General features: G+C 39.3%; 1 protein-coding gene across 1 annotated transcript in view; it reads left to right on the top strand.

Annotated features, from left to right (window-relative positions):
• Window positions 1-11,302, top strand: part of TGFB2 (transforming growth factor beta 2) — an 83,550-nt gene extending 72,248 nt beyond the window's left edge. The window contains exons 3-7 of the mRNA XM_082614434.1: window positions 1,815-1,947; window positions 2,071-2,181; window positions 3,715-3,892; window positions 5,265-5,418; window positions 8,495-11,302. Coding sequence (XP_082470560.1) covers window positions 1,815-1,947; window positions 2,071-2,181; window positions 3,715-3,892; window positions 5,265-5,418; window positions 8,495-8,653 — 735 coding nt within the window. The 3' untranslated portion in view covers window positions 8,654-11,302. The remainder of the gene's footprint in view (window positions 1-1,814; window positions 1,948-2,070; window positions 2,182-3,714; window positions 3,893-5,264; window positions 5,419-8,494) is intronic.
• The last annotated feature ends 1,993 nt before the right edge of the window (window positions 11,303-13,295 follow it).

Genomic DNA, 13,295 nt, shown 5'->3' with positions numbered 1-13,295 from the left:
TGCGTATGTGTTCCACATGGGATATTTTCAACTTGTACCAACATTTACTCTAAGCTTATTAGAAATGTTTGCCTCTGTCGTTGAGTGTTCCCTGGCATCTGGGAAGGGGTGGGGTGGACCATAATCCAGCCTGACTCCCACAACTCTTTTGGTCTTCAAAAATCCAGCATTGAAGGAGGAAAAATGACCTGGGGTTGCTTTAAATCACTCATTCACTGTGAAGCTTTGGGCAAGTTACTTAACCTCTCTGAGTCTCACTTTCCTTCATCTACCTGACAAGAATGTTTTCAGGACTAAATTAAATGCAATAGTATGCTCCAAGCTCAGAGCTCATGTGCCCAGCCCTTAAGTCATTGACTCACAAAGGGCATCTCTTGCCTATGGTAACATCATGATTGCCCCAAGATTCTCTTCCCTCGTGGGCTTTGCTGGACCTTAGGGGCAGGTTTGTAGGGTAGGGTTGGTTTAAAATTCATGAGGGCACCCGAAGTCCAATTGTATGATTTTTTCCCCCTTTTCTATACTTACTCAATCCAGAAAAAAAAAAAGTCCACTATAATGCCAGATGTTCCAGGAAGTGTTTGTTGTCAAACTACTTGAAACAAATTATGTGCACACATGGAAGGAAAGTGCATTGTAAAATCAGCAGGGAGATTATGCTTTTTTTTTTTACAAGGTTTAAAGGAGAATAAATCAGTCTTCTAGATATGCAGGTAGTCATTTAATAGACATTGATTAAATCGAGTGCTGTGCTTTGAAATGATATCAAATTGAAGACATGATCCTTGCCCTGGGAGGGTTTATGAACTTGTTGGAGAGACCAAACATGTATATATGAAATGACCACAGAACGGTTAGACTCAATCTCAGGAAAGGAAGTATAAAACAACAGGGCTTGAGCCCGTAAGTACTGAGGAAAGGCAGGATACAGGTTTGGGTAGGGATTTAATATAGTTCTTGGAGACTTAGGGTCGTGGTTTGACGGGTTCATAAAAGAGTATCATTTAAAGACAGACAGAATTAAAGAAAAAAACCCAACCTAAAATGTTCACTTCCTATAGAAACCTAAGAACATACTGCAGTTACTCTTAACTTATTTGAAATAAATGCATCCTTCTAAATTCTCAGCGTTCAGGCTGATTTCCTTTCAAACTCTCCCTCCACACTGTGCCAGACGGCTCCTGCCCAAATTTATTCTTTGTCTGTGGGATATGGAATATTTTTATAAATCATAACAAGTCACAGGGAGGGTAAAAATCCCAGCTCAAGACCTACCTCAAAAGCTGAGGTGTGCCACATATTTTAATGGCGGTGGATCTAGGAACCAAGGTTAGGACCTTTCTCTCTCTATTAGAAGAAGATTTATAATTCAGAGCCTTCTGAGGGTGAGCCTGGATCCTCTGACCTGGACCCATCCTCCAGCCCCTCCCCACATCCCAGCTCCCCAAATGAAATAAGCAGGGAAACAGGACAACAAAACCATTAACTTAATAGCATAGAATTTATGGCTGAAATCATGCAAAGTATGTCAGTAGAGGAAAATAATTACTGTCACTTTCTTTGAGACACTTGACTTTATGGTTCCTGTCACCTTTATCATAACACACAGCTGATTTAGTAGCTCTGTTTTTCATGGCACATGGCCTGGTGTTATGTTTTTCTGCATGTGGACATGCTAGTGAGATGACAATACATAGATAGACTGGAGTGGGACTAAATTTAGATAATGAACTGGAATACTGTTAATGGTTTGTGTTTAGTCATGCTGTCAGTATGCCAGCTGAGCTTTTTTCACTTGCCCTTTCCTCCTCTAGATTCTCAAATCCAAAGATTTAACATCTCCAACCCAGCGCTACATCGACAGCAAAGTCGTGAAAACCAGAGCAGAAGGTGAATGGCTCTCCTTTGACGTCACTGATGCTGTTCACGAATGGCTCCACCATAAAGGTGACCACCGCCCTCTGTTCTCCTCCTTCGATGTTCAGTGATCCTAAGTTATTGCAAGTTGATTGCAGATTGAGGGGTATTAGATGCACAGAAAAATGACCTCCTTAACTTAATGTTTTCCAGACAGGAATCTGGGATTTAAAATAAGTTTACACTGTCCCTGCTGCACCTTTGTACCATCGAATAATTACATCATCCCCAACAAAAGTGAAGAACTAGAAGCACGATTTGCAGGTAACTGAAACTGGGGCGTATGAGGTGGGGGAGGGAAGAGCCTCTGTTGATAACCTTCTGGGGGGATGAGGTCAGTTTGCATGTGAAAATGAGATGGCTGGGTGAGGCCTGGGGAGTTTCATTTGTTTGGGCAAAGATATGGTTGGGGAAATATATATGAAGGCAGAAAGGATTGGAAGAAAGGGATTCCTTCCCAGTTTATGCTGCTCGATGCCCCGTGATGACTTGGCAGTACTAACTGACAGACTTACCAACCTTCCAGACTCTTAAATAGCCTGTTCAGCCCTTTATTCTTCACTTGAGCAAACCAACATTCCATCTATGCTAATATTACAGAAGAAGAAGATCACATGCATTCAAGGACATCCATTGATTATCCCCCCCAAAACCCAACGTTGTCGGGAAGCCACCACTGTATCTCACAGAGAACGTCCTCTCCCACCACAGCCTCTGTAACTAACCTGACCTGTACCAGAACACACCCCCTTTTCTAGCTGGTGCCCAATATTCCAAGTGGCTTCCTTATCAGACTTTCATAATAGTTTATAAACACATAACAAGGTTTTAGTTGCCCCCCCTAGTCTTGCTCACCTTTTAGTGAATTAGCCAAAAGTCAAAGAGGATGAGGAGATGCCAAGGGTTCAAGTCATGTCTTATGTTAGATAACAAGTCGTTGGAGGACAAGAGGTGAGAGGGGAGTCTGGACCAATTGTGGGCGCAGCACTGGCTCCACACCACCAGGTTAGGGAGCTGATGGCCCTTTCCTAACTCACCCCACCTGGGACCTCCATCCATTGGCAGAAGGCTCCAGTGGGCCTTGCTCATGGAAAAATACTCCCAGCGGTCTAGAGATCTATTTCAGTCTCTAACCTAGTCATGATTCTCTAGAGTATGGAGATTAAATGCTTAAGCTGGCAGTCTCCTGAGTGTGCTTTGGGGAGCTTGAGTTTCTCCATCTCAGATGGAATCAGGAAGGTGTTGAGAATGTCATAAAATCAATGAAAAAAACCCTTTCTTCACAGCTTCCCAAAATAGCATTAGGTAAGGGTGGGTGACTTCTGTTTCACTTGAACCTCATTCACTGCAATTTGGTGTAAGTCTCAGTTTAGGTTCATCAGGGAAGTCTTTTGACTTGAGCAGTCCTAGGAAGAGAGGGGACCAGCGGGTGACACGGCCTATGGCCGTGTCATCAGTCGTTGAGGGGTTGAGCAGAGCCTACACTGAGGACTGACTAAAATAAACAGTCGAGATTGCCCTTGGACTAGTGGTCAAATACTTCTTCTGTAGTGACTTTCATAACCAACAGGCCCTGCCTTGGACACTGAAATGCCTTCTGACATGAGTCCCATTTAGCCGTGTTCCTTGTCACCTGCACTAGTCCTATCCATTGCCGTGGGGAGTGAGCCAGCTGCTGCTGCTGTGTGGTCATCACTGCTATTTGTGACAATAGACAAAGGAAAAAAAAAAGATATGGCTGATTCTATTTGATGAAGGTGAAGCTAAATGTTTATTACCCGAATGCATTTTTTCAAGGTATTGATGGCACCTCCACATATACGAGTGGTGATCAGAAAACAATAAAGTCCACTAGGAAAAAAAACAGTGGGAAGACCCCACATCTCCTGCTAATGTTGTTACCCTCCTACAGACTTGAGTCACAACAGTCCAACCGGCGGAAGAAGCGTGCTTTGGATGCAGCCTATTGCTTTAGGTAAAGGAAATAAAAAGAAAACAAAAAGTAACTGTGTTTGTTTAACTTTTGTACTGCTTTTGCCCCCTTTTTCTTTTCTTTTCTTTTTTTTTTCCCTAAAAATGGACTTGAACTGCAACTCATTGCATAAAACCAGGACTAGAAAAGTAGAGCCATCGTATTTCGTAACATCATCCTTTCCGGGGGTTTAAACAGTTATTTCTATGCTGTATTCATCAGTTCTTTAACAATGAATCTACTGTGAAGGGAGAAAACTAGCCCCCTGAACTTTTTTCCCAAATCCCTCCGAAGTACTTTGAGGCTGAAGAAGAAAAGGAGCTGTCTGTTCCCCAGAGCAAAGTTAGGTTGATTTGAGGTGCAGGATGGCGGGTCCCTAACTGGGGAGACTCACCACCTGTAGAAGCCTTCACTCTCCCTGCAAGGTACCCATGGTCAAACCTTCTTCACAGTAACAGTGATGAGAGAGACAGAAGAAGGATGCTATTTGTCGTGTCTTTTACTAGAGAATATGAGAAAGGAGGGTAACATAAATTTATCTCCCATTTCCACATGAATTCATGGAGGAAAAGTGTGAATGTTCTTCTGTATTTTTTTCTTTTTCGTTTTTCTTTTGGCCGTGCCACAGGTGCAGGTTGCGGGGGCCTTAGTGGCTTGTGGGGATCTTAATTTCCTGACCAGGGATTGAACTCATGTCCCCTGCATTGGGAGCACGGAGTCCTAACCACTGGACCACCAGGGAGTTCCCCTTTTCTGTGGTTTCTTAGCAAGTGTGGTAGGAGCTGTGGGGTGGTGAGGGGTCCTCACTGATAAAGTGCTCAAAGTGTCTGAGTTCACAAGAAAAAGGGTGTTTTTTGGTTGCCAGAACCAGTGGTTGCTCTAAGTAAGACTCCGTGTTTCTTGATCTCTGGTTCATTCCTAGATCCAGGAACAGGAAATGAAGTAAAGGATTTCTTCTCAAAGGAAAATGCCTTAGATTGTTCTCTGTAAATACCTATTGTACTTCATCCATTTTGCATTTGAAAAGGCAACAGAGGATGGATGGCAAAACTGTGCACTGTAGGTTGGAAGGGGCTTGGTCTCCGTCTGCCACGTCTCTGCTTATATCTCATCATTTAAGGGAAGGGTTTGATTTTTGAGGTCACAGATAAGCGGGTGGGGCATAGAACTCGCAAGGGAGTCCAGCGAATCACCATCACACCTCATCATGACAGTCTCTTGAGATTGCAGTTCAACCATTAAAACCTGGCCCGTGGTATTTGCTCATACATATTTGTTGAATAAATGAACGAGTCATTTTCCTGGTTTGGGATGAGGGGCAGGGGGATTGGGGTGAAATCAGCTTCGAAATCTCCATTGCTCTTTCTTTTATCAGAAATGTGCAGGATAATTGTTGCCTACGCCCACTTTACATTGATTTCAAGAGGGATCTTGGGTGGAAATGGATACATGAGCCTAAAGGGTACAATGCCAACTTCTGTGCTGGAGCGTGCCCGTATCTGTGGAGCTCAGACACTCAGCACAGTAGGGTAAGTACGGGCCTCACTTGTCTCTTCTATTCTTGGGCTGCTAATATGTACCTGCTGATAGTATTTCCACATGAATTCTAAATAGCCTGGTGCCCTTTTGTCATCACACGTAAATGGGTGCTGGAGACACCGGTTTGAATGATGAGAAAAAAATGTAATATGTAGGTGAACTCAGAAAGTAACACTGATGAGTTTGGACAGTAGGTCTGGCCTTCCCAATTAGATTACAAGCAACTTGAGGACAGTTTATTTTTTTTTTGTTTTATATTCTTAACAGCTGTAAGCATAAATAGGTAGGATCAATATATCACTTAGTGTCATGTGCTGTTAAGATGTGCAGGGACCCAGGTCTCCAGCTAAAAAAAGGATCCGTTATCACCTTCATCAGGGACTGTCATATTCGAAAGAACATTGAGGACTTCAGTAGATGCTTTGGCAGAGGGATTCACTAGTGTATGACAGTTATAAAATCATTTAACTTCTCTGAACCTCAGTTTTCTTATCAGTAAAAAGGAATGTCTGTATTAAAAATTATTTTTGAAATAATAATGTCCAACTCGAGAGTGGATGTGAAGAACATAAAGATGATATATGTAACAGTGATTTGAAAATCAGTATCTCCCAGTCGTTTTGAATATAACCCAAAGTAAATGAGAATCTGAATATTTTATTAAGTTACTTCAATGAGGAATGAAGGCTAATTCAGAAAGCAGGTCCTAGATTGGATGCCATGGGTTCCCAGCCCAGATTAGCAAAGACTTTTTCTATGTAATAATGATATTTGTCCAAATGCGTCTTCCTGGTGCCTAGTCATGGAGGATTTTTAGAGATGGAAAGGACTTCATAAGTTATCTTGTCCCATCCTGTAGTACTATATATAAAATAAATAAACAACAAGGACCTACTGTATAGCACAGAGAACTATACTCAATATTTTGTAACAATGTATAAGGGAAAAGAATCTGAAAAAGAATATATATATATATATATATATATATATATACACACACACACACACATAACTGAATCACTTTGCTGTATACCTGAAACTAACACAACATTGTAAATCAACTATACTTCAATAAAAATATAGAATAAAATGAAATAATAATAAAATAAAATACAAAAAAATAATAGGCTCTCTTGTTCAAACCTTTCATTTTTTTAAAGAAATTGAAGTCTAGATCAAGTAGATGACTTGCCCAGGAGCAAACAGTTGGTGACAAACCAGAGCTTGGAACGCAGGCCTCCTTGTTTTATAACCAGGCCTTCGTTCACTTCGTCTTTAATTCCTGAAATGTGGCTACACGTTGGGGTTATGCCTCTGTAAATCTCCTTATTAAAGAAACATTAGAAAAATTGCCTTCACTGCAGGATAGGAAAATGAATCTCCTGCCAAAAAGGTCACATAATGCGTTCAGCTGAACTCAAGAGTTTGGGGGATATCAATGATTTTAGATAATCTGTATTATAAAATTCCTCTTGAATTCAGCTGAAAAAATCTTGTGTTGGTGGAGCATGAAGTCTATTTATTGATAAACGCTTACATATGCTAAACTTTCAATTGACAAATACGGCTCCCTTTCCTTCAGCTGTTTTCCTGACACCCCTGGAGATTTTGGCTCTCTGGGCTGACCACGTGCTTGGCCACGTGAGGGAAGCTTGCTCATGCCTGTCCCTTTGGTCTGAGCTCTCTGGCCAGGCTGCTTCAGCTGGGCTGTGGCAACAGTAGCTGTAATGTGGGCAAGACCCAGTTGCCAAGTAGAAACATAATTCTCCTCCCTGATACACAGAGGGAGTGTGTGAAGGCTGAGACCATGCTTGTTTTTCAAGGAGAGAGGAAGAATCACTGTCATGATCACAAATATGTGGTTTGGACAGTTACCCAAAAAGCCAGAGGTAGCTTAATAAAGTAGTCAGTGTTGCTGTGCTGAACAGATCTTCTGTCTTAGGCTGAAAACATTGGAATCTCGAGGAAAAGGTCACTCGCTGTTTGATTAACACATTAATGGCATCCTTGGAAATGTCTCTTTATCATCACTGGGGAAGCTCCATACTTCCGTTGGTAGAAGTCACATACCCCTTTGATATAGGATGGGGTTAAAGGTATAGCACTAACCATAGAACTTTCTTTTCATTCTAAGACTGACTATTCACTCCTCCAACTTAGCCACTACCATTTACCACATGGAAAGCTAAATGGAGGATTGATTATTATTATTATTTTAAGAAAAATGTAACAAAGTGAATAATTAAGAATATAGATTTCTTCTGAGGTCGTTCTTAGCATGATTGTATTTATGAAGCAATGAAAAATGAAAAGGCTTTGATCTTTCTTTTATTTTAAATGAAAATTTAGGTGATATTAAATTGGCCTGAGAAGACACTTAGCCTAGGAAGATTTCACACTGCAGACAGGTGTCTTTTGCTCTACCTAAGGGTAGATTAAAGCTCTGATGAGAGTTTTAATAAAAAATGTTATTCTCCTGTTTATCCATGTATTCATTTCTTCACTTAGCATGTGACTCTTGTTTTGATTTTGTCCAGAGAAGACTCACTAGGGCTATAAGGTTAAAAAAAGATGTGTGTAGAGTCCCTGACCTCAAGCGAACTCTTCATCTAGGTGGGGATTGAAACTACTCATGAAACAACTTCAGTTACAAAGAAGTGTAGACACAAGGCGAAATACCAAGTTTGGTATTTGGACCAAGTTTTCTGAGGGCCTGGGAAGTATGGGCAGCAAAGTAGTGATCAAAGTAAAGACTCCTTGGAAAAACTGGAAAATCTGTTGAATGAGCAATTTTGTCTAATCTGACTTTTACAGAAGTATTTGTTTACAATGTATGAGAAAAGGATTCTGTAGGAAAATGGTGAATTCAGGGATTCCTCAGGATGCCTACCCATTTGACTATAATTGGAAAATAAGCAAAGGGAAGTGTAAGCCCCAAATAATCTAAATTGCCTATGCAGTGCTGTGACTGATAAGATAACCATGTGTGATGGTTCTATTAAAAAATAATGGCCTGTTTTTTTTGGTCTATTCGTATGTTTTCTTTCTTCTCCTGTGTCCTTTCAGGTTCTCAGCTTATATAATACCATAAATCCAGAAGCATCTGCTTCCCCTTGCTGCGTGTCCCAGGATTTAGAACCGCTCACCATTCTCTACTACATCGGCAAAACACCCAAGATTGAACAGCTTTCTAATATGATCGTAAAGTCTTGCAAATGCAGCTAAGATTCTTGGAAAAGTGACAAGACGATAATCAAAGAGTGATGATGATAATGATGATGATGATGATGATAGTGACAAAGGCAATGTTTGTAACAAGACAACACGAGAGAGCCTTGCTTCATCAGTGTTTAAAAAAAATTTGAAAAAGCGGTACTAGTTCCAACACTTCGGAAGTTTGTGTTCTGTTTGTTAAAACTGGCATCTGAAACAAACAAACAAAAAAAGTTGAAGGCTTTATTCTATATTTTACCTACTCTGTAAGTGAGAGAGACAAGAAGCAAAACCTTTTTTTCTTGAGAAAAAAAAATAAACACTGGAAGAATTTGTTAGTGTTAATTATGTGAAAGAAAAAAAAAAAAAAACAGGAAAATCCCGTTAAGTGGAGTTGCTGTACATACGTTTTTATCCCACGCCTCACTTGATTTTTCTGTATTGCTATGCAATAAGCATCCTTCCCATTCTTACTTAGAGTTAACAGTGAGTTATTTATTGTGTGTTACTATATAATGAACATTTCATTGCCCTTGGAAAATAAAACAGGTGTATAAAGTGGAGACCAAATACTTTGCCAGAAACTCATGGATGGCTTAAGGAACTTGAACTCAAACGAGCCAGCAAAAAAAAAGAGGTCATATTAACGGGATGAAAAATGCAAGTGACATATTATATGACCGAGCAAGTCTGCATGAAGACAAGACCCTGAAAACACATGCTCTCTACCAACTGCCGGAGGAAGCTTCTTGTAAGGTTCAAAACTGAAAAGCCTGTTAATAAAGGAAACTTTCGGTCAGAATAAGTCTGTAAGATTTTTTTTTCCTTTCTAATTGTAAATTGTTCTTTGTCAGTTTAGTCAACCAGTGAAATGTTGAAATGTTTTGATATGTACTGGTCAAACTTCAGACCTTAAAGTATTGCTGTATAGCTATGCTCTAGATTTTTCCTTCATTTCGGTGTATGTAACCATGCCTATATTACTACAATAGATGGGTATAGAAGCCAGTATAATTGGAAACACATCTGCAGATCTCTTTTGCAAACAATGAAATCAAAACATTAATTACTTTATTGTGTAATGTATAAATTTTTACTATATTTTTAATGTTCTGTAATAATGTCAACTCTGATTTAGATTGGACTTAAATTTGGGCGCTTTTTAATGATTGTTCAGAATTGTGTGTTTCCCTTAGCTGGCCAGTACTTTTGAGTAAAGCCCCTGTATTTTGACTTGCACTACAAATACATGTTTGATAGTATTTGTTCCACCTGTGCTTTTGCATTGTCCATTATTATGACATAAGCTACCTGAGTCCACTTGTCCTTTTTTTTTTTCTTTTATAAAAAGATGTAGTTTTCCTTCATTTTCTAAGCATCATTACTAATCAGTTCAGACATTAACAATCTTCTATTTTAGGGAAATTGGGGATTATAGATACATAGATAATTGAGGTGAAATGTTCTAGTTTTAGCAAGGGCTTAAGGATCTGACTGGAACTCAGAATCTTGGTGACTGGGTTAAGAAAGTTTTCTCTAACTTGGTTTAATCAGTATTTTCACAGAATTCTACTGTTATAAAAGAGCAGACAGTTCATAGGAAACAACTTTTTCTTTAATCGAGTTTTTAGTGTTCAGGGAGAAATGGAAAGATTTGCATTTTAGTTGATTTTTTTTTTTAAGGAAGAAAAAAAGCCCAGGTCAGCATAAGTCATGTAGTTTATTTCACTGAAATTAAGGTTTTTATAGATGTTCTTTGAAGGTTGAAAAGGCACTAGGCAAATTCTCCCATGATCAAAAAATCCTTTCTTTCCTCTGAATGAGAGTTATCAAATCAGAGGTTAGAATTTACCTTGCTGAAATACATGATTTGCCACATTTTTGCAGAGGAGGTAAACTTATGTCAGGGGTTGTAGGATATGTCAGTTTGTCAGTTGTCTCTTATTTAGCTTTAGGATAACAATTAATAGTAAGTCAATGGAATATTTGCAGTTTTACCTAAAGAGCAGCACAATGAGGTGTGAATCCAGCGTGAAGTTGTTTGTTTGATATAGTGTACTTCTTTTTTGGAATTTCCTGACCATTATTAAAATGACAAATTGGATTTGTTTGAAAACTGGAAAAGCAAGAGATAGGATGCCACAATACCAAACAACCCTTGGGTTGGATGTAACCCAATCCCAGATTGGAGTGTGTTGATTTTTTTTTTTTCTCTTCCACTTTTCTATCTATTCTATGTAAATCACTTTTATTTCTGCAGGTATTTTCCTCTCGATAGAATGACATTTTGTTTTGTATTATTTTGTCTTTCCTCATGAATGCACTGATAATATTTTAAATGCTCTATTTTAAGATCTCTTGAATCTTTTTTTTTTTTTTTTTTTTTTAGTTTGGGGGTTTTATAAGGCCTTTATTTCCCATAAGTAAATATTGCTATGAGAGGGGAGGGAGTGGGGAAAATGTTAGTATGTGGGTGGGTTTGGCCTGCAGTTTTTCTGTGATAAACAGTAATATGATTTTATGGTTGGCATGATTTTTTTTTAAAAAAATGGAACATAAGAATAGCTGTTTTGTATTTTGATGACTGATTACGCTGTATTTTAACACAATGTATGTCTGTTTTTGTGGTGCTCTAGTGGTAAATAAATTATTTCAATTATATGTCGATGTGTTTTTCCTGTCCTGGTATCATCCTGGAGACCAGAGAACACTTCTGATTCAGGGAGCATGATCTCAAGCTAGAAAAGTCATACCAGCTTTAAGATCTTGCTTTTTTTTTTTCCTCAGAGAGGTTCAGTCCAGAGATGTCATGATTTAGAGTTCAAGAGCCAGGATGTATCTATCAAGGCCTGAAGAAAGCCCTGTGCAGTCTTTTTATTCCCTTGTTTATTGCTATTTGGTAATTGTTGGAGATTTAGTTTCCATCCAGCTTGACTGTCTACCAGAAAAAAAAAATGCAGAGAGTTGTTTGGACCATGCTTTGGCTTTCTAATCCTATGTTCTGCCAACCCCAGGGCCAAAAGAACGGTCTAGACAGTATCCCCTGTAGCCCCATAACTTGGATAGTTGCTGAGCCAGCCAGATATAACAAGAGCCACGTGCTCTTTGGGGTCGGTCTTTGAGAGCAGCTACTCCTCTATTTCTCCCCTACCGCTGCACCAAAAAAACCCTATTCCCGCAAACTTCCTTGGCTGTTCCCTGCAAGACCAGAATATGCAAGTGAGTTGCCAGTCTCTCAATAAATCAAAGTAATAAAAAAAAGTCGTTGTGGCTCCATCTGGCTGTCCTGCTTTATCTAATGAAAGAACGAATTTGTGCCTGTTTTCTAAACATCACCTAGAAACAAACCGTCCATTCAAGTGTCTAGGTAGAACAGAAAACGGTTCCCTTTTCTACACTCTGTGTTTCATCTTTTATACTCATCTGTTATAGACAGAGGAAGTGTTTCACTTGAAAACAATTTGTTCGTGCTTCTCTGCGGAGGGCCAGTACCAGGCCTATCACCCCAGCCCCCATCACCTTTATTTGAAGTGTGAGAATAAGAGGGTATCATAGGGTCATGAAAAGAGTCACCTAAGAGCTGTATCAACTTGGTAAGTTTGTCAGCCACTCTGAGCCTCGTTTCCTTATCTTTAAAATGAAGATGAGATTTACCTGCTTTATGGGGCTTTGTGTGTTTGTTTTTGTGCCCTTGCTATTGTTAAGTAAATGGACATGGGAAAAGTACTTTGGTATTTGGCCTGTAGATGATGGTCAGTAAATCGTGGTCTTAACAGCTTTTTAACATCTATTCAGACTGTAACCAGGGGCCACACTCTTTCCTCTTGATACTGAATGTGTAACCTCCAGACCCTAATCTCATCAATGAGTCAGGCCATCAGTTATTCCTGAGAATATTGTCACTCAATTTCTTAACCTTTTGGTTACATGACTGACCAGAAACTGTTTAAAATCATGGGGAAATGTTCAGGTGAAGCTTTGCTTCCAGTCCACCGACTGAAATTCAACGTAACAGAGACAAGGCGGTTAGTTGATGGTCCCATTTTCTAAGATGATGATACCGAGAACCCCAGTTTGTTGAGCACCCACCAGCTACTGTTCTCTGTTATCCTACGTAACCTCACATGTCACCCTACGATGTAGGCTTTTTTGATAGAACTCCATTTTACAGGGAAATGAGCAGACTCGGAATGGTTAAATTACATGTCCAAGATCACCCAGTTTATAAGAGGAAGGTCGAGAACTTCATTGTTCTGTACACTAGCTACTTGCCACGTGTGGCTTTCAAGCAACTGAAATATGGCGAATCTGAATTGAGACATTCCAAGGTGTAATATCCAAACCATATTTTGAAGACAGTACAAAAGAGAAAGAATATCTAATATCTCATTACTTTTTTATATTGATTACATGTCTAAATAATACCATTTTGAATATATGGGATTAAATAAAGTATATTATTGAAATTATTTCACCTGTTTCTTTTTTACTTTTTTAATACAATTACTAGAAAATTTAAAAGTACATATGGGGCTCGTATTCCTACCCTATTCTATTTCTCTAGAATTGTTTTTTCAGTTCTTTCTTAGAATTTCCCCATCTCTCTGCTTACATTGCCCATCTATTCTTGCGTGCTGTCTACTTTGTCTATTAG

Source organism: Mesoplodon mirus (genome assembly GCF_964341445.2).
Source record: "Mesoplodon mirus genome assembly, chromosome: 3".
In the NCBI taxonomy this organism is placed as follows: Eukaryota; Metazoa; Chordata; class Mammalia; order Artiodactyla; family Ziphiidae; genus Mesoplodon; species Mesoplodon mirus.
This window is presented reverse-complemented; position numbering and strand designations above follow the sequence as displayed.